Source organism: Patella vulgata, chromosome 6 (assembly GCF_932274485.2).
Source record: "Patella vulgata chromosome 6, xgPatVulg1.2, whole genome shotgun sequence".
NCBI lineage: Eukaryota > Metazoa > Mollusca > Gastropoda > Patellidae > Patella > Patella vulgata.
In genome coordinates, this window is record NC_065884.2 from 66,764,520 (window position 1) to 66,790,880 (window position 26,361).

Sequence of the window (26,361 nt, forward strand, 5' to 3'; positions counted from 1 at the left end):
GAGTTTGTAACACAATAAATATATTTATTATTTACTACTTACATAAACAATACGGAACAAATAAAAACTGATAATATACAATTAACAGATAATTTACAAGACACAGAAGTTGAAAGAACAGACAAATCACGAGATAACCTTGATTCCAGAGGTTGAAAAGTGTGTTGCGTATTGGCACCATACGGCTGATGAATAGCGCCATTTTTAATTTCCGACATGTTAGGGCTTCCGGTAAAACTTTGATTTAGATATTGCGATACGATTGTTGTGAGGGCTTTGCAAGATCCCATGGACATGCTGTTGTTTTTCTGAAGTAGATATTTGGCAATTTCAGCGGGAAACTGTGGAAAAGCTGGCGGCTTCGTGCAGTCACACATTGGTAGACTGGTGTTCATATTCTTAGTTGTCTCCCCTTCATCCAATTTGGAACTACCCTCGGAGTACGAGTCTGTAAAATAATAATACCAACTATTAAAAGATTATGTTAGGAATGCTGCTGAAATTATTGTTTTGGTCATCCATGTTTCGCACGACAAACGTAAAGTTGGGCATACGGGTTGCATAAAGACAACCGTAAAGTTAGGCCCAGGAGTACATTTATATATATATATATATATATATATACATAACTACAACATAAAAAGTGCCTTTACTCAGACCCAAATATGTCCGTTCCCAAACCGTTGCAGGGATCCCAAATGACTCAAACCATCGACTCAAACACACCAGTCTGGTCTAGTTAATGCTTCCACTTTCAAACGAATTCTTGTTGTTTAGCTGACGGTGCCCTAATCCTATAGAGTGACTATAGATAGGGTGACCCACCATAAATAAATATCTCCATATATCTCGACAATTTCGCCACAATATTTATATATATGCCAAGCCTCAAATCAGTTTCACACAATTATAGTCACTAAATAAACGATCATGTTGTACTTAATAAGCTATGACCATTAATCATCTATAAATAATAGACTGAAAACTGGTTCCATGTGTCGTCCATAACATCCAGACACTTTTGAGTAAAAGATAGGTTACGTGCCCTTGTTTTGAAATTAGTCTCGCTTAACCAGTCTATCGACCATTCTAGGGCTGATTGACAGGTCGGGATAATCAAGACTACTTTTTTACGAAACATAACAGAAAGCTAGAACAAGAAATTGAATTTAGAAATGAGCACGTTAGCTAGCTCAACAATTGTTTTAAGAAGCTTGTAAAAGTAAAATGAAACTACTGCTAGTATCATGTTCCTGTCTAACCCGAGTGTTTCTGAGATATTATTTGTACTAAACCAAAAGATGCCGCTCTTAACGGTACAGTTAATGATAAAGCGATTTAAAAAATGAAACGAACGTAATTTCTAAATCTGCTGTAATAACCAAGAAGCTTAATTTCACTGCTATTCAAAATCGTCAACAATAATTTTTTTACGGCTGTAATAGTTGATAGATTTGTAGAGAATTGCACGTGCCATGGCTATTTATAGTATCAAACTGTCAGAAAGTTGGCCTCGACACGGCGAATGTGCACGCTTCAGTGGTAGTCTCGAACTATCAGCGGTGGACTGTATTTCTGTAGGTGCGTGGGCCACCCTACTATAGACAGACATCAATGACAGCCTCTTGTGGAATCGGAGGCGTATACACTCATGCCCATCACCGACGCGCATGAGTGCAACTTGATGTAGCATTGTTTCATGTGTGGACAGTACACAGTACAAGTTACAAGGCTTAAATAGTGAAGTGACTAGGGAATAGATTCGTCTTTTTTCCCATCATAATGCCTCGCTCGCCTTGACAATTTTCGAGTCGCATGTTCAACTGGCTTCTTTGCTCGATTTTAAGGCTCTCTTTCAACGATTTCCGAACGTTTACTTAGACGAAAATATCAGCCAAATAGCTCTTGGAATGGCTACAGATACAAGGAAATGACGGATAATTTTCTTGGGGGACCCCCGCCCCCCAAAACCCCCCTCTCAGCGGCGAGCCCCGTCTCCTCGGTCAGTGCCGTCATTTTGCGCCCCCCCCCCCCCCCTGTTCAAAATTCCTAGATCCGCTCCTGGTAATTACACACTAAAAGGACACACACTAAACAGTAATTACCACGCTAAGCAGTAACTACATTGGTAGTCTGCTTTAACACAATACACTCTCTCCTTTATTATGACCTGTTTTTATTGAACAAACCTGACGTCATATAGAGCAGGTTATCCAGTCTTGACACATTTAGGTTTCCGGTTAATACTAGCTGTATTCATACTTTTCATAGGGTGGCTACAATCACTAAGAGAAATGGCGAAGTGGATTAGACGCTGGCTCGCTAGTCTGGAGGTCGGGTGTTCGATCCCTGCATTGGCCGAGAAAGTTCATCGGGGTTTTCCGACGGGGTTTCCTCTTGTCAGTGGTGCAGGGCGGAGGACCTGAGAAGGACAGTTGTCTAGTCGTTAGTATAGAACGAAAAACCGAGGCCGCATGTATACATTGGCATGCACGTAAAAGATCCCTTGGCGGATGGAATTCGATATAAGAGTAGATCATAGAGCCGCTGCCCGGGCAAAATTGTTCTCATAACACACTGTATGACGTATGCCCGTCTTCATTAGCCCAGTATAGGCTCAGAACAGTAAGTCGCCAAACCTCATTTCTTTTAATTCCGTTTGGAAAATTAAAATTTAATTCACACTCCTAGATTGGTTAATAATTTCTCCAGAAATAGGCTTCGATAATTATCTAGTCCTAAATCTTAATGGGGAATAAAATAGAGAGAGAAAGAGAGAGAGAGAGAGAGAGAGAGAGAGAGAGAGAAATGGGGGTTAACGTCCACTCGACACAAACTAGGTCATTTCGGGACTAACATATGGTTTAATTTTATTTCAATAATTCGCTTGCGCGTAGGGGTCTTTCGCAGTGGGAGGAAACCGGAGGACCCGGAGAAAACCCACGAGGTTGGACAGGCGACACTACTCCTTGTCACGTACAACCGGGGATTCGAAACCACGCCAGTTGACTCAATGACAGGCCTTATGATACAGCGCGCACGTGCTAACCATTCAGCCACCCAACCCCCCGAATAAAATAGAACTTAATCCATCAGCGGACTTGCTTTTCGGAAGTAGTAATACATTCACAAGCTAAAATCTCTATCTGTTTTACGAATAAAACTCTAGGTTAACACCCGAATGATATACATGTATATATATCCACTTTCTTGACTTCAGAAACTAAGAAAGGATTGTGAAAGAATTATCCTGCTCGAAATTAGGGGAAATAATTACTCGGCAAACCTCGGCAGACTCCGGTACGCTACATCTAGCCTCGACTGTATGACGGTAAGTGATATCTACCTACAATTGCGATGCGGCTACTAGTTTACTTTTTGCAATACTTTTAGAAAGAAGTTAGACTTTTCATTGCCAAGTTGTCCTTATTATAAGCTCCAGACTTTGGAAGCTTTGTATGATAAAACGTCGTTGGTAATCTGGGGACTTGAAAGTAGTTCTAATAGTGGACTTCGTCATACAGCCGAGGCTAGATGTAGGGTACCCGAATGGGAAAATGATAACTTCAATCAGTGCTAAAGCTTACCGACAGAAGTAATAAATCTAGGGAAATGCCTACAGGTCTTTGGACAAATACACCACAGATAACTCCATAGTGATAAATAATCCACTTTCTTCGCCTCTCAAAACAAATATATATTGACCCCCATAACAATCCATCTGATTAAAATACAGATCTATATTGTAGTGGGAGGTTGTGTCAGCGGTCATACGAGTGGATTTTAACCCTATGACGTCAGACATTTGTTTAACCAATCATCGTTGATGTTTCTAGTAGAATACCCACAGAACTCGCTGCAACCGACCGTTTCATTAGCTAATCCCTCACATCAGCAAGAACGTGGGTTATACAACAACTCTTCCTCATCCTAGTGTAGTAAAGACAAGTAAAGCGAAATTTTGAACTATAAAAACGAAACGAAATAGGATCTGTGTTTTAACCAGGGTGCATAACAACAGCACTATCAATTTCTTCCAATTTAATTTTAATATTTCCATGTATACAAATAAAAAAAAAACATGTTAGACAGTTCACTTCCATTAAAATCCTGAAACAAAGTGTCTCGGTGTTTGGAAGAAAAAAGGCAGGTCGTTTAATTCGCAGGTGCAACTATTTTTTTTTAAATCAAAGTTCCACAAATTCCAAATCGACAACTGCTCTAAACACATATTGAGCTTTGATCTTCTTTGGGGGTCGACAGAGGTAAGCGGTTGTAACACCCACAGCTGTGTCGTTCTTTTTGTCATTTAAAGATGCATCATGTAAGAGCTAAATCTGAATGGGCGTCCCCGCTGAAGGAATTCCCACCAGGCGTCGCTAGTAAAAACTCGGTTCCACGTGACCTTATCGATGATAAGAGACCCGTGTCGGGATTAAATTCAATATTAACGACCAAAACTAACGTTTATCAACACACCAGTTCGTAATGAATGAACAGGAAAACAATGCTGTAAGGTAAACAATGAGGTCACGTGGGAGCGCCTCAGCTATAAATTATGTCCCTTTACCTCTAGCAAGGACGCCCATTGAATCTGAATTTTGGCTTCAGGTGTTATATAAAGTATTATTTAGACATTTATTCACACACCAGGGCTATAATTAACTCCCTAGGTCATCGGATGACCGAGATTTGAATAGATTGAAACACGGTCGAAATTTAATAATTTAATTTCAAAATGGATAATTTAGACTTAGTCTCGATTGTTAAGTACCGTTGATAAGATATTAAACAATCTATATCAAAACTTAAAACACTGATAACTTTGCTCAGAATAAAGTAATCTGTCTGAAATTTTCAATATTTTCATTTCGCATTGTCTATGTTTGAACTAGTATACACAGAACGATCAGCTGTTGATATAAATCTTACATAATGTATCTTTAAACGTGTATAGCAATAACGATCAGCTCTTTATCTCAATCTTACATAATGTATCTTTAACCAACACGGTGAGCACTAAAGGATTCTGATATGATAAACCATTATTGTCCAACACCCTTCAGATTAGCACAAATACATACGATACGTTGCTCGCGTAACTCTCAACTCGGGGGATTCTTCTGTGTTTTGAGGTAATATAGGTCGCGGAAAACAAAAACAAAACTAATGCTAAAAGTTTCGTATTAATCAACTTTGCACTCGGGGTTGCTTTAAAGCGCGGCCTTTTCTTTTGCTTAGTCGTTTCTTATCGATCTGTTCGTGCTTTCTGTGATGATTGTCAGTATAGGAAGCAGTCTGAGCATTTTTATTAATGGATGATTCTCTTCCATGCTGATCAGCTAAAGCTCTAAGGATGGGAGCAAGAGCAGTTTCGTCTGTTAACTTGAGCGCTGTGAAAAGAAAAAGAGGGAAAGCTAAGTGCCCATGCGACCATGCTGTATAATAATAATAACAATAATAATAATGCTTCTACTAGAATTTTGTTTTGAAAATTCGGTACTAAATAGAACAGTACAACAGACATTTGTTAGCTTTAAATGAGAAGTGGTACCAGATGTTCTTGTGCTCTACATAAAAGTAAATCAGACAGTGCTTAGTTACGTGAACTGTTCAATTCAGTTGAGAAGTAGTGCCAGGTATTCTGGAAATAGTAAGTCGAGCAGGACACTACAAGTTTGAACCGGAAGTGCGATTACTATTCCATTGAGGAGTGGTATCAGGTGTTCTAGAAATAGTAAGCATATCCTTCGTCGAGCAGGACACTAAAAGCTAACTCAGTGCTTCCCAACCAGTGTGCCGCGAGATTTTCCTAAGTGTGCCGCGAAAGTTTAAACGGCACACCAAGAAAATGTGAAAAACCACGTGATCATAATTGAATATTCACTTGTGTCTACTGATAAGTTCATAGCTGTGTTTTTCTTTATTTAGTCCTATGACCAGTCCCTGTCTACGGCTGTATGCCGCCTGACTTGCCATGTTTTTATTTTGCAAAATTCAAATATTCTTCATATATATTTAGCCAGGTGTGCCCATATTTTTTCATGTGTTCCAAGGTGTGCCGTTGGCAAAAAAAGGCTGAGAACCACTGAGCTAACTAGAGCGACAGTTTGAACCGGAAGCAACTGGGTTTAAAATTACCCCGAGGCCATAGACACCCGCCCATAGTTGTAAATACAAATGTACAACGGGTAATTTAAATTTGTAGAAGCCCCCGCCATTTTCCAAAATGACATCGAATGGGTTTTAGCGTCCGACCCTTCTGTACCACCCGATATAATAAAGACGGGAATACGCCATGCAGTTTGCTTTTGGTGCGATTTTACCCGTTTCCGCAAACCTTTCCTTGAATTCACACCGCCAAGGCTTATTATACATGTACTCTAACGTGTAGATCGGGCCTCGTTTTTTCGTCCTATCGGACGACTAAACGCTGTTGCAAGCTACAGGCCCTGCAATACCGAGAGGGGAAAATCAGGCGGGAAAATCCAGCAGCCCAACGTTTTGTAATGCCTTATGGTAATAAACCGGCGACTACCGATTTGTAGGCTCACTACGTGTTCTAATAAATGTGATCACCAGTTGCTCCTTAAAATGCAGTGAAATTATTTTGATACTTAAAATATTGTCTCCTCTAAAAGGTATCTACGGTGAAGCACATGCTGTAAGATATACATTGTTAGGATGTATCTCGTGCAACGACTACACTGTAACAACTCAGGACACTTAATTAGATTTTAGATAAATAGACATATGCCTATTTTGAACAGTTGTATATGCATTAGCCTATGTCTACATAACACTACAGACTTTAAAATAACACAGAAATGAAATTGAAATGAAATGGGGTTTAACATCCTACTGTTCTGCCCCTAAACTGGGCTAATGAAGACGGGCATACGCCATACAGTGTGCTATGAGGGAAATTTTGCCCGGGCAGCGGCACTACGGCCTACTCTTATATCGAATTCCAACTGCCAAGGGATCTTTTAGTTTTTCGTACCATCCGAACGACTAGACAGCTGTCCTTGTCGGTCCCTCCGTCCTGCATCACTGACACGGGGAAACCACGCCGGAAAATAACACAGGCAGAAGGAGAAGGCAATGACATGGGGTTTAACGCCTTACATTTCTGCACCAATCCGACTAAAGAGGTTCGACGTACAACTTAAAGTTGGCCGGGAAATGAAATGAAATGAGATTTAACGTCCTATTGTTCTGCCCCGACTGGGCTAATGAAGACAGGAATACGTCCTCCGTCATGTTCCACCCACAAGGGAAAACCACGTCGCAAAATCCCGATGAACCTTCACGGTCAACACCCGACCTCCAGGGTAGCGAGCTAGCGTCTTCTCCACTTAGCCACCTCGACTTCACAGTTGGCCAGGACACCGTTATTTCTGCCAAGCTTGGTCGACTTGCAGCTGCCAAGAGTTCTTTTATGTGTGTGCCTACTCTGCATCGAATTCCAACTCTCAAACGTAGGTTTTGAGTCCCCTCTTATAGTATAGGCTGTAGTATTAGTTTAAACGATAAGCTAATGTACGTATATGAATACTATTCCATAGCAGAGCGTCAATATCCACCAAGCCTTATAATTACAACAAGAACAACTGCATGCTCCGTTAGTAAACGACTACACAAACTATATTTTTCTTTTTTAATGATGAATGATAATAAGACATACTGTGTGCCTAAATATACTCCGTTTTATCAGTTCGTTGCACGTGTACAGGATTAACCACCAAAGATAAATAACTTATCAGAAAGAGCGAGAGAGAGAGAGAGGGAGAGAGAGAGGGGGAGAGAGAGAGAGAGAGAGAGAGAGATTTTATGTGCATCAAAGATAAATAACTTATCAGAGAGAGAGAGAGATTAAAGTCCACTCGACACAAACTAGGTCATTTCGGGACTAACATATGGTTCAATTTTATTTCAATAATTCGCTTGCGCGTAGGGGTCTTTAGCGCAGCAGGAGAAAACCGGCGGACCCGGAGAAACACCATGGGGTTGGACAGGCGACCCTAATCCTTGTCACGTACAACCGGGGAATCGAAACCATGCCAGTTAACATGACAGACTTTATGATACAGCGCGCACGCGGTAACCATTCAGCCATCCAACCAACCAATGGGAAGATAAAGTTGGTTAGCAAGGTAGTTAGACTGGATAACCTGCTCTAATACGTCAGACTCGCTCAACGTCACTCCTTTTCTGACTTGCATATACACTCGGCAAACCTCGGCAGATTCCGGTACCCTACATCTAACCTCGGCTGTATGATAGTAATTGATATGTACCTACGCCCATACATTTGCGATGTGGCTACCGGTTTACTTTAACAGGAAAACGTGCCGCTGGATGATAATAATGATTGAAACTAATTTCTCTGCTTCTCTCTTACCTGATAATTTAGGAAATATTTCCTCTAATAAAACTACTCTAGCCTCTAATACTTCATAATCTTCTCTTGTTTGTTGGCTTTTATTTATTTTCTCTTCTAATTGTAAAATGTATTTTTCTAATGTCTGAAAGAAGTTAATAATTTGAATTGAGAGTTATGTCCCTTTAATACACACATACGATTGTGTGGTCCATTTTTACGCTGTTTAAGGCAAAGAGCCGTTGGGAAGTTCATCACGCCGACTAGGAATGCTAAATACAGGTCACAATTCTATGGAATACAATACTGAGCGACGTTTCGACTAGGCTTCTCTAGTTATTATCAATTCTATGTAATACAATTACTGCTTATTACTGAGCGACGTTTCAACTAGGCCTCTCTAATCATTATCAATTCTATGGAATACAAAACTGTCTATTACTGAACGACGTTTCAACTAGGCGTCTCTAGTCTTTATCTAGCAATGATAAAATATGAAAACTCATCTATTAAGGTTACATCCCCATAACTTTTGAGGTGTCTAATTCGGCACTTGGGAATATACGACCTACCTGGCAGCTGGGATTCGATGAAGACAATGCGCGAAAGCCGCAATCTGATTAAAACACAGATCCTATTTCGTTTCGTTTTTATAGTTCAAAATTTTGTTTACTTGACTTTACTACACTAGGATCTGGAAGAGTTGTTATCATTGACGTGTTCTGGATGATGTGAGGGATAAGTTAATGAAACGGTCTGTTGATGCACGGAACTGTGGGTTTGCCACTTGAAACGTTGATTAATCAATGGCTGACTTCATAGGGTCAAAAGCTGTTCGTTTGACCCCTGACGTGACCTTCCAGTACAACCGGTCAGATCTCCATGTAGTGTAAGCCATCAAAAGTATAAAAAAGGAAACGAAATAGAGATCTGTATTTTAATCAGATTGCGAAAGCCGGTGCCTGTCCAGACATAATCCGTCTTCATTACCCCTGGTTGGTGTAGATAGCAAAATAGGACGTTAATCCCCTTTTCATTTTGGTAACCTCGGGATAACACTTAAATGAAATCTATTGGAGTTTCACGTCCTATTGTTCTGCACTAAAATCGGGTTTGGTGTGTGTTTGGAGGGGGGGGGGGCATGCCCCATACAGTTAGACGAACTCCAATTACCAGAGTGTCTATTACAAGGCTATTACTTAAATATGCTAGTGATCCCCGTCGTAATTTACTCCGAAACGAGCCGGTTGGTGACTTGGTTGATTGCCCGTCAGTCCACCCACCGAGGGCCGGGCATCACACTCCCTAGGGGTGGCAGCACGCCCCCCCCCCCTTTGAAAATCCTGGATCCGCCCCTGATTACATGCACAGTACACGCGGAACCTTGGTTTTTCGTCTCATCGGAACAACTAGACATTAATTATTGCCAGGTCCGCTATATCAAGTATATGATGCATATTTGTCTACATTTACTAACCTTTAACCTTTCTTCAAGACTAATTAATCTACTTTCTCTCTCTGAAATAGACAACATAAAAAACTGCTTTAAAATTAGGCAAAATACAGTTGTCGATTTCATTGAAATATATAAAGCTAGTATTAAGAGAGAGAGAGAGAAATGGGGTTTAACGTCCACTCGACACAAACTGGGTCATTTCGGGACTAACATATTGTTTAATTTTATTTCAATAATTCAGTAGGAGGTAAACGGAAGACCCGGAGAAAACCCACGAGGTTGGACAGGCGACCCAATGACAGGCTGACTCAATGACAGGCTTTATGATACAGCACGCACGTGCTAACCATTCGGCCACCCAACCCCCCAGCTAGTATTAAGACGATCGTATCTTCTACTGTCGACACTGTAAGCCGCAAATAGACCTAAAATAGTATACAAAACGACCCACGATTAATATTTCCACTGTTTATGAGAAATATCTTTGATCCAGAAACACAAAACTTTGCACATAGTTTCTTATTGATGTATTTGATACATTAAAACAAAGGGCTATAGTTTAGTTAAAATAAAGCAAACAATTTTAGTTGAGTAAATTCTGAAGTCTGAGAATATTTTGTGAACTCGATGTAAATAAATGTTTAAATACAGTACCCAACATCGGTCCTAAACGGTAATTAATCGATCAATAAGTGACTCTTATCGGTTAGTGCTAAATGATAAGGCCAGCTGAATTTTTCGCCATCACGAGATGTAAACAGGGCTAGCGCTAATCCCAACCCTGGACCTAGCCCCATTACTTACTCTAACCCTAACCTATAAACTCGCCAACAATCACGTGCCCTAACCTTATCTACATCTGAGAGACCTTGACAAAAATTGAGCTGGGCTTAACAAATAGATTTAGCCGACTCTTACCTGTGTCTTGGTCATACTCGATTCTGCCGGGTGTTCCTGGTGACCCGCGACTTCCTGGTTCACCTTTCATTCCAGGTAACCCCATCGGACCGATCTGTCCTCTTGGACCTGGGATACCTGGTGGTCCTCGTTTTCGACCTGTTATAGCTAGAGGTGCCAGAGCCGCGGAGTCAGGTTCTCCTGCTGGACCTCTGGGACCTGGAACACCAGGGATGCCTGGCGGACCTCTCAATCCAGTGTCTCCTTTAGCACCCGGTTCCCCGTCCTTACAATTGCAATCTGTCGAGGTTATTGGTTGTGGAGTGTCTGTACGAGAAGGTGTTCTCATGTATGTGAGCTGAAACAGGGAGAATATCTTATACTTTCTTTTTTACGACATAATACATAGTTCACATTACATTCACGGTGTCTAAAGACTAACACAGTGGTTCTCAACCTTTTTTCGCCAACGGCACACCTCAGAACACATGAAAAATTAGCGACACACCTGGCTAAATATATATGAAAAATAATTTGAATTTTGCAAATTAAAAACATGGTAAGTCAGAGGGAATACAGCCGTAGACACAGACTAGTCATAGACACATAGAATGACTCAAACTAAATAAAGAAAAACACAGCTTTGAATAACATTGAATACTCAGTTGAAATCGTGTGGTTTTTCGCATTTTCTTAGTGTGCTGTTTAAAAATTCGGGGCACACTTAGTAAGATCTCGCGGCACACCTTGGTGGAGAATCACTGCTCTAACATTTCTTAGAATCCTTTAAAATTTCAAGACAATAATCATACAAAATATTGATTTATTATTGAAAGCAATAATGTATTTTTATAGTTCATTTAGTAGAACAAACAGAAACACAAAGAAACTAAAAGCAAAAAAAAAAAACGAAACACAAAAATAGCTAGAGGTATGAAAGGAGTCATAGAAAGGAATTCTAGAAAATAATACTAGAAAGGAATACTAGAAAGGAATCCTAGAAAGGAATACTAGAAAGGAATACTAGAAAGGAATACTAGAGGTATGAATGGAATCCTAGAAAGGAATACTAGAGGTATGAAATGAATCCTAGAAAGGAATACTAGAAAGGAATACTAGAGGTAGGAATGGAATCCTAGAAAGGAATACTATAGAGGAATCCTAGAAAGGAATCCTAGAAAGTAATACTAGAAAGGGATCATAGAAAAGAATACTAGAAAGGAATACCAGAAAGGAATACTGGACAGGAATCCAAGAAAGAAATACTAGAAAGGAATACCAGAAAGGAATCCTAGAAAGTAATATTAGAAAGGAATCCTAGATAGGAATACTAGAGGTATGCAGCATAATAATCATATTGAATAATCCCAAGTATCTTATATTTGTAAACGAAAGTATTTTCGTATGCTATCATTATCTTGGGCTAACTGCATCAAACTGGGTATGTTTGTTGTGTACACGGGACCTCGGTTTTTCGTATCATCCGAACGACTAGACAGCTGTCCTTGTCAGGCCGTTCGTCCTGCATCACTGACAAGGGGGTACCATGCCGGAAAATCTGGATGAACTTTCTCGGCCACTGCAGGGATCGAACACCCGACCTCCAGACTAGTGAGCCAGTGTCTTACCCACTCAGCCACGTGATCCACTCACAGAGATTAAAACATAAACTGGTTTCTTTAATCCCTTTGTTTCCATATGAAAATATTACGGGGGGGGGGGGCTGTAAGTACCTGTCGGCCAGCGGTCTAGAAATTTACAATCCGACTCTGACTAATAAGAACCCACGAGTTAGGCAGGCCAAACATATTCGGGCTCAAAATCAAGAGACTTGACTCGATTGAAAATTGACAGAAGATTGAGTCACCAAAAGCTTCACGTAAGGAACAATTCTAACTATTCAGTCACCACAACATAATGCCGAAGGGAAATCGAACCCAGTTAATGCTAGGTTCCCACAATCACGATTTTGTGCTGCGTTTGAAATCGTGGTTTTAGTCGTGTAGTAATCGTGGTGATCCTATCAGGTCTTATCATATATTGAGGCCAGTCGTAGCAATCGTGTTGATTGTATCAAAACGTAACCGGAAGTATCTACACGTACCAGATCGTGGACTCATTAGGGACAATCCTATTGTAACGCATCTTACAACAGTGGGAGAGAGAGAGAGAGAGAGAGAGAGAGAGAGAGAGAGGTGAGGTTTAACGTCCACTCGACACAAACTAGGTCATTTCGGGACTAACACATGGTTGATTTTTATTTCAATAATTCGCTTGCGCGTAGGGATCTTTAGCAGTGGGAGGAAACCGGAGTACCCGGAGAAAACCCACGAGGTTGGACAGCGCACAACAGTGGGAATTTGGCATTCAACAGTAAAATATAAAATTGAGTTAATCTCACCTTTCTGACGATGCTTTCAGCATTGGCTAATCTAGTTTTTATATCGCCTATAGTGGTACAGTTAAAACATTCTGAAATAAATTCCGTTCAGATTTACAGTTCTGCATTTTAAACGGGCATTATAGAAGATTAGATAAAGAGATGGCGGTTCTCGTTTAATAGTTAAAGACTAGGTAATGTAAAGGGAATATGCTCAAAATTTCAGTTCAATTGCTCCACTCTGAATCGAGATATTAGCGTTTGAATTTTAGGCCTAGCCTCGATCATCATTACTAAAGTCGGTACGATAAAAAACATAGTCTCGATTGTCCATTTTTGGATTAAATCATATCATTAATGAGCGTTGTGTAGCAAATCGGATTCAAATCCAGTGAAAATCACTGACAAGGGGGATACCGACATCGTAAAATTCCGATGAACTTTCTAGGCCAATGCAGGGATCGAACACGCGACCTCCGGGCTAGCGAGCCAGCGTCTTACCCACTTAGCCACCGTGACTCTAGTCTTGATGACGATGATAACATAATAATGATAACATATTATTACTCGGGAATTAGTGTTAATGTTTTTAGTCATGCAGGGGCTACGCGAAGGGTGCAATGGGGCCCTTTGCTAAATGGGCTTTGAGATTTTGCACTGACTTTGTTATAGATAACGTTGTTATTAGCCTTATAACTTTGTTAAATCAGCCGTCTTCATATGCTAGATGGGGAAAATAACGTAGGCTGTCCATTCATTCATTGTTAAATCAAAGAGAGCCTGCCCCCTGTAGGTCATTCGCCAATGCTTATGTGATAAACAAGACGATAATTTGGGTTTGAATAACAATATAAAACTTATCTTCTTTCAGAGGCATTTAGTAACTGGACAGAGCAATACACAAAAACACAAACTTATGGAAAAACAGCTACTTATTTATTTGGGCGACGTTTCGAAGAGTATTCTCTCAACGTTATCAAGCTAAATAAATTAAGTAGCTGTTTTTCCATAAGTATGTGTTTTTGTGTATATAAAACTATTTGATAGCAATTTGAACAACGAATGTTCTTCGAAGGCGTGGGCAGGATCACGGCGCCTAAAATTATAAACTCACTTAAAATGATTGTATTTCTTTCAAGGATATCATATTTGTTGATTTGTTTTGATGGGTGGCAATCTGTCTTTTTTCGACAAAAAACAAACAAAAACAAAACAAAACAAACAAAAAAACCCCAATAAACGGCGGACCACATCACCGCCCGCCTACTGATCATGATAGGTTGAGAAGCGCAGTAACTAAGATAAAATCCAAGTTTTAGTAATTTGATTGGATAATATTAGATTGATTTTAGTGCTTAGCCAATCAAAATTGAAGTATCTACTAAAATTTGGATTTTAACTTTAGTTAAGATTTCGAGAAACAGGGCCCAGGACATACCTTCATCACATTTTTCTCCTTGAAAACCAGGACAACATCGCCATCTTACTTCTTTCTGTTGACGATAAACTACTGTATAATACTTTCTAATCTGACCATGTGATGAACTTTAAAATAACACAAAACATTAAAGATACATCATGGGGAGATTCGATAACGAGTTGGCAGTTCTCGCTTTAATAATTAAAAACTAGATAATGTAAAGGCAATTTGCTGAAAATTTCAGTCAAATTGATCCATTCTAAACCGAGATTTTAGCAATTGAATTGTCCGCCTAGCCTCGATCATCAATACTAAAGTCGGTAGGATATAAAACATAGTCTCGATTATTCATTTTATCGTTAAATCGTGAAGGACAGTTATGCAGTTAATCGGCTCATAATCCACTAAATATCGCAGGCTAACGATGCCATCTAGAGTTGATTATGGTCTGGATAGGTTAATTAATGTTTAATTAATAATTTAGATAACATTTCAGGCCTAAAGAAACACCTGAAATAGGCAGATTTAGCTCTTGCATAATGCATGTTTAATCAATATGTCATGGATATATCCGAGAAGAATATGTAATATGCCATCGGTATAATTAGAAACGAATGGATACTGGCACGGGAACAAAACCCTACCCGGACATCCATTTCATAGCGGCATCCAATCAATGAGTGAAATTATAGCTGTTAATGTTGCAATTTCATATTTTTACGTTATATTTTTAAAATTTATTAAAATAAAGCCTTAAAATAGATGGCATCTATAAACAGTCCTACCTTGTTAAAGAATAATCCTATTAATCCTATAATTCACTATTGCCAGTTGAGAAATTGGCAAAAATATCATTTTCATCGACAAATTCAAACGTTTGAAGTTAGCTACTCCATGGTGGAGAATAGAAAACAAGGGAGGTAATTGGGAGGAAATTGTGTTATCATTTCCGGTGTAAATGAGTTTTAAGTGTGAGAATGACACCTATGATCGTATAATCGTGAGTTGACAACCGATTGAGCAAAAGACATAGAAATAATACTTTGAAATTGTAACTTTAACATTTATTTTGAATAAAAACTTTATTTCAACCGTTTTGACATATTATGTTCTCACATGTTTAAACATACATTATGCAAGAGCTAAATCTGCCTATTGCAGGTATTTCTTTAGGCTTGAAATGTTATCTAAATTATTAATTAGACATTAATTAACTTATCCAGACCATAATCAACCCTCGATGGCATTGCTAGGCTGTGATATTTATTGGATTAAGTTTCGATTTCCATTCATAATTAAATCATGAAATGGATAATTGAGACTATGTTTTTTATCCTACCGATTTCAGTAATGATGATCGAGGATAGGCCGAAATTCAATCGCTAAAATCTCGGTTCATAGTGGATCAATTTTGACTGAAATTTTCAGCAAATTCCCTCTACAGTATCTAGTTTTTAACTATTATAGTGAGTATACAGGTCACAATTCTATGGAATACAATTACTGCTTATTACTGAGCGACGTTTCGACTAGGCTTCTCTAGTCATTATATGGATAATTAGCTTTGACAATAATTATTGAAGAGATCTATTAACTCCTTGGATAGCCATTTAGTATTTTAGCATATTAACACAAGCTACAAGTTTATGGATACACAATTATTGGGTTTATTACTGTGGGAAGTTGCTAAAGACGAGAGAGTAATAAATTCAGTAATTGTGTATCCATAAACAAATATTAACTTCGTGACTTTCCCGGTTAATACCTAGTCAGCAATTAACATCATTCTGATTAAAACACAGATCCTATTTCGTTTCGTTTTTATAGTTCAAAATTTCATTTTACTTGTCTTTACTACACTAGGATCTGGAAGAGTTGTTATCATTGACGTGTTCTGAATGGTTTGAGGAATTAGCCAATGAAATGGTCTGTTACGGCGTGCTTTAGTCGTGTTTTGCACGGAACTAGTAACAATAATGCTGATTGGTTAATCAAATGTCTGAGGTCATAGGCTCACTTCATGTAGTGTAGGCCATTGAAAGTATAAAAAAAACGAAACGAAATATAGATCTGTATTTGAATCAGATTGAGTCATAATGTTCAACACAAAGACGTGAAGACGTTTTCTTCTCGTTGTTTGGGAGCTACGGTGACTAAGTGGGTAAGACGCTGGCTCGCTAACCTGGAGGTTGCGTGTTAGATTCCTGCATTGGCCGAGAATGTTTATCGGGATTTCCCGACGTGGCTTTCCCTTGTCATTTGTGCAGGACGGAGGGGCCTGACAAGGACAGTTGTCTAGTCGTTCGGATGGGATGAAAAACTGAGGTCCTATGTATACATTGGCCTGCACGTAAAAGATCCCTCGGCAGTTGGAATTCGATATAAGAGTAAGCCATACTTATGGCACACTGTATGGCGTACGTCCATCTTCAATAGCCCAGTGGGAGCAACACAGTAGGACGTTAAACATCATTCCATTTCTGTTTTCTTCTCGTTACAGGTGGAAATAGAACATAGAAAGTCTTATAAAATTGGTGGGTTTAATCGATTCTGAGGTTATTTTAATATCGTCCGAAAGAAACACGGCTGAAGTTCAATCTGATTAAAATACAGATCTATATTTCGTTTCGATTTTTTATATATAGCTTCGATGGCCTACACTACATGAAGATCTGACCGGTTGTAGTGAAATGTCGCGTCAAATGTCATACGAGCGACTTTTGACGCTATGAAGTCAGACAATTAATTAGTCAATCAGCGTTGATGTTTCTTGTGGTTTACCCACAGTTCCGTGCACCTCACGCCAAAAACTCGCCGTAACTGACCGTTTCATTGGCTAATCCCTTACATCATCCAGAACGAGGGTTATGTAAGAACTCTTTCAGATCCCAGTGTAGTAAACCTCCGTAGTAAAGACAAGTAAAACGAAATTTTGAACTATAAAAAACGAAACGAAATAGGATCTGTGTTTTAATCAGACTGGGTTCTACTTTTGCTTGGGGGTAACGCTCTTCGAACAAAAACCAAGGTTCCGCCAATTAAACATGAAACTTTGCATGCGTCTGTTTTGGACAGATGCGTATCGATTGTCCGTCTTCGATTCTTGATATGACGTCACAGTTCCAAGATGGCTACAGCGACGTCATACTTGTAGTTATTTATGTCCAGTACTTACCTTCTGTCTTGATGCCAATCCCATCTTGGCTGTCGACACGTCACCATCCGTGTCTGAACTTTTGGACACCATTTTCTGAAGAACAAGAAGAAAAAAGGTCACGTTCAAATTATTTATTGTATCTTAAATTCAGGGAGAAATTTTAACGTCTTATTGATCGAGCTTATTAGAGAGAGGGTGCGTAGGAGTCTTTAGCAGTGGAGTAAACCGGAGGAAACCCAAACGGTTGGACAGGCGACCCTACTCCTTGTCACGTACAACCGGGAAATCTAGTTGATTCAATGACAGACCTTATGATACAACGCAAACGCGCTAACCATTTGGCCATCCAACCACCCGATAGGAATTATGAAGACGGACATATGCAATGCAGCAATGGGGGCCTCTGCTACAATTTAGATTTTCAACTAGACATTGATTAGTTTGTATTTTCTTTGTTCACATATATATAATGGTAGTATATATTTTTTTTTTGGATATCCAATTTAAAAAAAGAAAAAAAAAATCCCAAAAGAAAAACTCTCATCTATTTCCATTTCCACCAACACGTCGCTGCACCCATAAATGAAAACATTTTTTTTCAGAAAAAAAATGAATACATAAAATCATCTATATAATTCTAAAACTATAACTAGTTTGTTGGTTATCACCCAATTCCATCAGGAGTCTGTGGCATCAATCACTCCAAACTTTATTTGTTTTTAAAGAAAAAAATGATACACAAAATCATCTGTTTGGGGATCTTAAGACAAGAGTTCAAGAGAATTATCCTGTTTTTTTATCATTAAAATATAGCAAAAAATCTAAAAACCTGATTCTATTTTCTAGCTTGATATAAAGCATGTGTGATGTGTGTAAATCTAGACATAATTTAATTAACAACACGTCACTCTGTTTACATGGTGGATTTATTATATTTATTTATTACAGAGAGAGAGCGAGAGAGAGTGGGGGGGGGGAGAGGGAGAGAAAGAGAAAGTTTAATGTCCACTCGACACGAACTAGGCCATTTCGGGACTAACATATGGTTTAATTTTATTTCAATAATTCGCTTGCGCGTGTCTTTAGCAGTGGGAGGAAACCGAAAGACCAGGAGAAAACCAACCAGGTTGGACAGGCGACCCTAGACCCCTTGTCACGTACAACCGGGGAATCGAAACCCCGCCAGTTCACCCAATGATAGACCTTATGATACAAAGCGCACATGCTACCCCCGCCCATCAATCAAAAAGTGGACCACAGTAACTAATTCTTAAAATAACCAAGAAAAAAAATATATTTCCTTAATTACATGGGGTAGTTTGATAACTGACAAGAATTCAGTATCCTGGATAGCTGACAAGAATGGTCAGTGCTAAATGATAAGGCCAGCTCTATTTTCCATCATAGATCACGAGACGTAAACAGGGCTAGCGCTAATCCCAACCCTAACCCTAACCCTGGACCTAGCCCCAAAGCTTACCCTAACCTACAATCTCGCCAACAATCACGTGCCCTAACCTTATTGACATCTCAGCGACCTTGACAAAAATAGATTTAACCGACATGAATCCAGTGTCCTTGATAACTCACGTTTTAAAATTGAACTTTGGTTTTGTTGGTATTAACCTCAGTGTGTTTGTATAGTTCTTATTCTTGATAAAACATTATTATAAACGGAACACCCATTCTATATGTTCCCGCCCTGATTATTTAAGCGTCTGCTTTAACATTATTGAGTAAAGAAAATGGAATTATTTTTCATGCACCTCGTTGTACTCATAAGCAAATTGAACTTACAAATGTCAGAGTATCAATGCTTCTATTGGATAAAAATTCGGTGCTAATATTACTTATTGCAGGTCTTTCTTTGGGCCTTAAATGTTTTAAATAGACATTTATTAACATGGCAAGACAATAATCAACCCTCGATTCCATTTGACGTCTTCAATTTTAAGTAAATTTGAACGGTTCGGCAATTTAATGATTTGATTTAAAAATGGAGAAGCGAGGCTAAGACTCGAATGACTAGTACGATAAATGCACACATCTTGTCAAAACCACAACCATTGATAACTTCGTTCAAAATAAAGTAATTTGAATGAAATGTTCAATATATTAATTTTGCATTATCTATTTTTGAAATATTATAGCAAGAATGGCTAATTCCACTTTAACAGTCTACATCTATGTCTTGTAACACCGTAGGGGGGGGGGATTGTTAGCGCGTGTGCGTTGTATCATAAGGTCTGTCACAGAGTCAACTGACGTGGTTTCGATTCCGTGGTTGTACGTGTCAAGGAGTGGGGTCGCCATTCCAACCTTGTGAGTTTTCACCGGATCCTCCGTGTCCTCCGGTTTCCTCCCACTGCTAAAGAAACCTACATGCAAGCGAATTATTGAAATAAAATTGAACCATATGTGTTAGTTCCGAAATGACCTAGTTTGTGTCGAATGGACGTTACCCCCCTCTCTCTCTCTCTCTCTCTCTCTCTCTCTCTGTGTAATGCCGTAATTTATCGATATAATGCAAACTTGGTGGTTTTGGGGGCACTTAAAGCATGACGCCTTAAAGATACATTATGGGAGATTACATAAAGAGCTGGTATTTCTCACTATAATAGTTAAAAACTAGATAATGTAAAGGGAATTTGCTGAAAATTTCAGTAAAATTGATCCACCCTGAACCGAGTATTTAGCGATTTAATATTGGGCCTAGCCTCGATCATCATGCATAATGTATTTAAATAATTTATATAACATTCAAGGCCTAAAGAAAGACCTGCAACAGGCAGATTTACCTCTTGCATAATGTATGTTTAAGCCTTGAACAAACGTCATTTATGTTTTCCCTACTGACGATCGTGGGGGGGGGGGGAATGTTCGAATGGGTAGCACGTGCGCGCTGTATCGTAACGTCTGTCATTGAGTCAACTAGCGTGGTTTCGAATCTCCGGTTGTACGTGGCAAGGAGTGGGGTCGCCTGTCCAACCTCGTGGGTTTTGTCCGGGTCCTCCGGTTTCCTCCCACTGCTAAAAAAAACCTACGCGCAAGCGAATTATTGAAATAAAATTGAACCATGTGTTAGTCCAGAAATGACCTAGTTTGTGTCGAGTGGACGTTAAACCCAACCTCTCTCTCTTTCTCTCCGTACTAAAGATCGGTATGAAAATTTGTTTCTTTATTTCAACAAAGAGGAGGAAAACTCCACGACTGTCCTTCTATGCACAAACATGGTACATTATAGCGCAGGTCAAGACAGTATGGCAGAGAACGGAACTCAAATCATTTTATTAATGATATACCGGAAGATAAATAAATGCCAAACGAATATGACACGCAGTCGCAGGAAGAACAACATGTAGAATTACAGTGTATGTGCGTGGGTGAATAGATATTTGGGTAGTTTATTCATCTTCAACCAATGGTTTAAATTTACCTTACGACACCCGCAAACTGGTCTCATTCACCCCACTTGTGACCATTCATACTGACCACCCTCGTTCAGCGGTCAACAGGGGTGTGACCTTTCAGTCCCTTAAATTGAACTTTGACCTCATAGTGTCACCTGTTAATCCCTAATAAGGGTCCTCTTACCACTTAGATAGAGTATCAGTAGTTAAAAACCCTTTTGTATATAAAACCCATGAATGAGACACTACCGAAACCATTCTTCGTTTTTTGTTATTTTTCAAACCTTTATTTACTAGTTTTGGTCATGCTCCGCCATTTACAAGCCAGCTGCGACTGTATCTATTTTTACTCTTTTTTTTTAAATTGCAAAGTAAACGATCAAAATGGCGTTTAATCACGTCCTGGGCTAACAAACGTGCATGAGCTTTTATAGTCTATGTTTTGTGTCAAGTTTATCATTAATAGCCCTTTTATCTGGTTATATTTATACGAACCAATTCAATATGAATATGAAATGGGGTTTAACGTCCCGATTCGCTGCACCTGCTGGATTAATGAAGACAGAATACGCCATATAATTTTCTATTTTTCTCGAGAACCATTCAGCAACCCTCGGCTGATTTGTGATCTTCATGTCATGCTATTGCTCGCCTGTACGACGTAGCTTTATATGCGCCTGCGCTTTCCGTCTGACACTGTCGTACGGGCGTAGGTTTACTGGTTAGGCCAACCTCGTGGGTTTTCTCCGGGTTTTCCGGTTTACTCCCACTGCTAAAGACCCCTACGCGCAAGCGAATATTTGAAATAAAATTAAACCATATGTTAGTCCCGAAATGACCTAGTTTGTGTCGAGTGGACGTTGAACCCCATTTCTCTCTCTCTCTCTCTCTTACTGGTTAGGAGAGGAGGGGATGTAACGTCCACTCTGCTCAAACTAGGTCATTTCGGGACTAACATATGGTTTAATTTTATTTCAATAATTCGCTTGCGCGTAGGGGTCTTTAGCAGTGGGAGGAAACCGGAGGACCCTGAGAAAACCCACGAGGTTGGACAGGCGACCCTACTCCTTGTCACGTACAACCAGGGAATCGAAACCACGCCGGTTGACTCAATGACAGACCTTATGATACAACGCGCTAACCATTCGGCAGTCTAACCCCACTACCGTTTAGGAAAGCTTGACGTTTAATAAAATATAGTTATGAAAAAGGCGTCGTTATGAGGTTTTGCCTTGTATAGTCAAAGACATAGTTAAATAGGCTACAATGCGTTTGAAAGGTATGCAACCGGGGCAAAATAAAGGATATAAATAGGTAGGCCGTCTGTTATCAACAAAATGCCGAAGACGAAATGAAAAGAAATGAGGTTTAACGTCCTACTGTTCTGCTCCGACTGGGCTAAGGAAGACGAGCATGCCCAGACAGCGGCGCTACGGCCTACTCTCATATCGAATCGAACTGCCAAGGGGCCTTATACAAGGCCTTTTACTGTAGAATGTAAGTGAACCGGGACAGTTTGTTGGTTCGCAATACAAATTTACAAAATTTAGAAATTATTTTGCAAAACTAGAAATTATTTTGCAAAATTAGAAATTATTTTGCAAAATTAGAAATTATTTTGCAAAATTAGAAATTATTTTGTAAAATTAGAAATCATTTTACAAAATTAAAATTACAAAATTATTTTACAAAATTATTTTACAAAAGTATTTTACAAAAGTATTTTACAAAAGTATTTTACAAAATTAAAAAGTATTTTACAAAATTAAAAAGTATTTTACAAAAACTTTTACAAAATTAAAAAGTATTTTACAAAATTAAGAATTAAAAATAGAAATAGGAAATAAAAAATTACAAAATTATTCTACAACAGAAATTATTTTTCAAAATTAAAAATAGGAAATAAAAATAGGAAATAAAAAAAAACAAATTTGGTATGGGATGTAGACAGACCTCATTCCTTGAAAAACCCAAACAAAATCATAACTTTGCTCAGAATAAAGTTTTGTGACTGACATTTTCAACATACCCCCTTTTCATTATCTATTTTGGAACTATTATAGCAAGAATGTTTAGCTCTTTAACTAAATATTACATAATGTATATTTAAACATACATTATGTAAGAGCAAAATCTGCCTGTTGCAGGTCTTTCTTTAGGCCTGAAATGTTATATAAATTATTAATTAGACATTAATTAACTTATCCAGACCATAATCAACCCTCGATGGCATGGCTAGTCCGCGATGTTTATTGGATTAAGTTCCGATTTGCTGTTCGACTTCCATTTATAATTAAATCATGAAATGGATAATCGAGACTATGTTTTTTATCCTAACGACTTCAGTAATGATGATCGAGGCAAGGTCGAAAATTCAATCGCTAAAATCTCGGTTCATAGTGGATCAATTTGACTGATATTTTCAGCAAATTCTATTTACATTATCTTGTTTTTAACTATTATAATAAGAACTGCCAGCTCTTTATCTAATCTCCCATAATGTATCTTTAAATAGTTTAGCCAGATTGTAGTGTAGCAAACTACGCATTTGAAGTAGGATAAAAGTTTATACAAATTATTAACCTAGTCTCCAGTTCGTTTATGGGGTAATAGGAGTAGGTAGGAGCATGGTTCTAAGCTAAAAATAAATACGTGTACCCATCTTTTGTTGTAAAAGATGGTTTTGAGAGTGGTGTATAGATAAAACATATTGACAATAAGTTGTTAAATTTTGTACGTACTTACTATAAGATCTATAACAATATAATGTCTAGTTATTAAACAAAATATAACTTAACGTCTTTTGTAAATGACATGCGTTCAGTTTCTTTCATAAACTAGACAATTAAACATACGCTAACAGAGTTGATATAGATAGATACATGGCTATTCACAGGACCCTTGAGAGGAAAAATACATGTGCTGGGGCGGGACCTGTTTTGCTCCCACCCCACCCCTCCTTTCCAACCTGGTCATATCTAGATGATTCGATTGCACTATACATGTTCTGGGCCCTGTTTCTCGAAATCTTAACTAAAGATAAAATCCAAATTGTAGTCGATACTTCAATTTTGATTGGCTAAGCACTAAAATCAATCTAATATTATCCAATTAAATTACTTAAATTTGGATTTTATCTTAGTTAATATTTCGTAAAACATGCTCCTGGGGAATTAAAAATCTTTTTAAAAGGTCTGTAGACCATTTTGTCATACTGTCATAAGGGTAGTGTCATGGTATTAGAAATTTGTCATATTATTATCATGGGCCCGATAGAATCTGGGCCTTGGGACGGCGCACCGGCTGCACCCCTTCTCGTGAGGCCTGGTCATTAATTTTATGTATCAAAGCCAAAGATCGTCATCTGACCGATTTTGAACCCGTTGCAAACTATTATAACGGAGACGGACGTATGCCATGTAAATGTGACATTTTGCACGGCAGCGACGTTTCAGCATAGTCCTGTTGTTGAATTACGACTGCCAAGGGTTATTTTGCGTGCACGCGCGCGAGAACTCGGTTTTTGTCCCATCCAAACATCAAGACGTTGTTCCTTAAGGTTCTCCGTCCTATATTACACCACCAATGACATGGCGAAAACAATACCTGAAAATCCGCCCAACATCGAGGAGTAACCACCTGGTTAGTGGGACAGCACCTTACCAAAATGAAATGATAGAGAGAGAATGAGAGATGGGGTTTAACGTCCACTTGACACAGTTCATTTCGGGACTAACATATGGTTTAATTTTATTTCAATAATTCGCTTACGCGTAGGTTTCTTTAGCAGTGGGAGGAAACCGGAGGACCCGGGGAAAAATCCACGAGGTTGGACAGGCGACCCTACTCCTTGTCACGTACAACCGGCGATTCCAAAATGAAATGAATTGAAATGGGATTTAACGTCATACTGTTCTGCTCCGACTGGGCTAATGAAGACGGTCATGCAAGGTGTTATGAGGGGAATGTTGTCCTGGCAGCGGTACTACGACCCATTCTTATATCCAACTGCCAAAGGATCTATTACGTGCACGCTTGATAAGTCTGAAGAGTCAGGACACGAACCACTCAACTCCCAGTCAGGGTGGCGCCCACTGTGACTAGGATGGAACGAAAAACCTGGATCAACCGATGAAAACGTTAGTGTGCACGTAAAAGATCCCTTGACAGTTGGAATTCGAAATAAGAGTAGACCGTAACACCACTGTCCGGGCAAAATTTCCCTCATAATAAACATCATGGCGTGTGCCCGTCTTCAGAATCCCTTTTTGTGGAGAACATGAGTAGTACGCTAAACCGCGATTTCATTTAATTTCAGTCGAAGCGAGAGAACGTGGGGAATGGGGTTTAACGTCCACTCGACACAAACTAGTACATTTCGGGACTAACATATGGTTCAATTTTATTTCATTAATTCGCTGCTGCGAAGGGTTCTTAGCGGTGCAAATAAACCGGGGGACCCGGAGAAAACCCACGAGGATGGACATGCGGCCCTACTTCTTGTCACGTACTACCAGGGAATCGAAACCACGTCACCTGACTCAATGACAGACCTTATGATACAACGTGTACGCGTTAACCATTCGGCCACTCAACCCCCATTCAGTCGAAGCAAATATACAAAAACTTACAAACTCTCTCTTTGAACCCACCACGACAACTAGGTTTAAATAACAACAACTGCTTCAATTCCCGTATCAAATGATTTATAGCTCGTAGACGGTGACCCCAGTTGACCCCCAGATTACGTAACACAGTTGCCCTATTGTGTTTTTTATATCTATGTAAAGAGGTTTTAATACAAATAGCAGACGTGATATGTGAACTACGAAAACAGTATATAAACCCAACTGTCAGAGATTACAACAATATTTGTAACAAGGCTGTGAAAACGGAACAAAGGTCAGAATTTCGGCATCTCTATAAGCGATGCTACCAGTTTTACAAGTTTGACCCTGTACGTGACCTATAATAACCTTTAAACAAATATGGCAATGCAATATTAGTTATATTCCAATTAAAGATATGTTACGTAAAGATGCATTATGTAAGAGCTAAATCTAAAGTTTAAAGTTTTCACAACTTTCGGTATCTGCTGTAGACGATATACCGGTTGGCCTCGAAGAAAACAGCATAGTATATTAAACATACATTATGCAAGAGCTAAATCTACCTATTGTAGGTCTTTCTTTAGGCCTGAAATGTTATCTAAATTATTAATTAGACATTAATTAACCTATCCAGACCATAATCAACTC

At 39.0% G+C, this 26,361-nt stretch overlaps 1 protein-coding gene across 2 annotated transcripts in view; it reads right to left on the reverse strand.

Moving 5' to 3' along the window:
• Window positions 1–26,361, reverse strand: part of LOC126824058 (collagen alpha-1(XXVI) chain) — a 47,734-nt gene continuing 21,373 nt past the window's right edge. Inside the window, exons 2-8 of one of the 2 annotated variants that reach the window (XM_050553219.2) lie at window positions 17,712–17,786; window positions 14,555–14,661; window positions 13,138–13,208; window positions 10,758–11,094; window positions 9,861–9,901; window positions 8,405–8,528; window positions 1–448 (exon numbers count right to left, since the gene is read on the reverse strand). In XM_050553219.2, the coding sequence (XP_050409176.1) occupies window positions 39–448; window positions 8,405–8,528; window positions 9,861–9,901; window positions 10,758–11,094; window positions 13,138–13,208; window positions 14,555–14,661; window positions 17,712–17,786 (1,165 nt within the window). In that variant the 3' untranslated portion in view covers window positions 1–38. Of the gene's footprint in view, window positions 449–4,053; window positions 5,394–8,404; window positions 8,529–9,860; window positions 9,902–10,757; window positions 11,095–13,137; window positions 13,209–14,554; window positions 14,662–17,711; window positions 17,787–26,361 lie in introns of those variants that run through there. The other variant, XM_050553220.2, reaches the window with a different exon arrangement.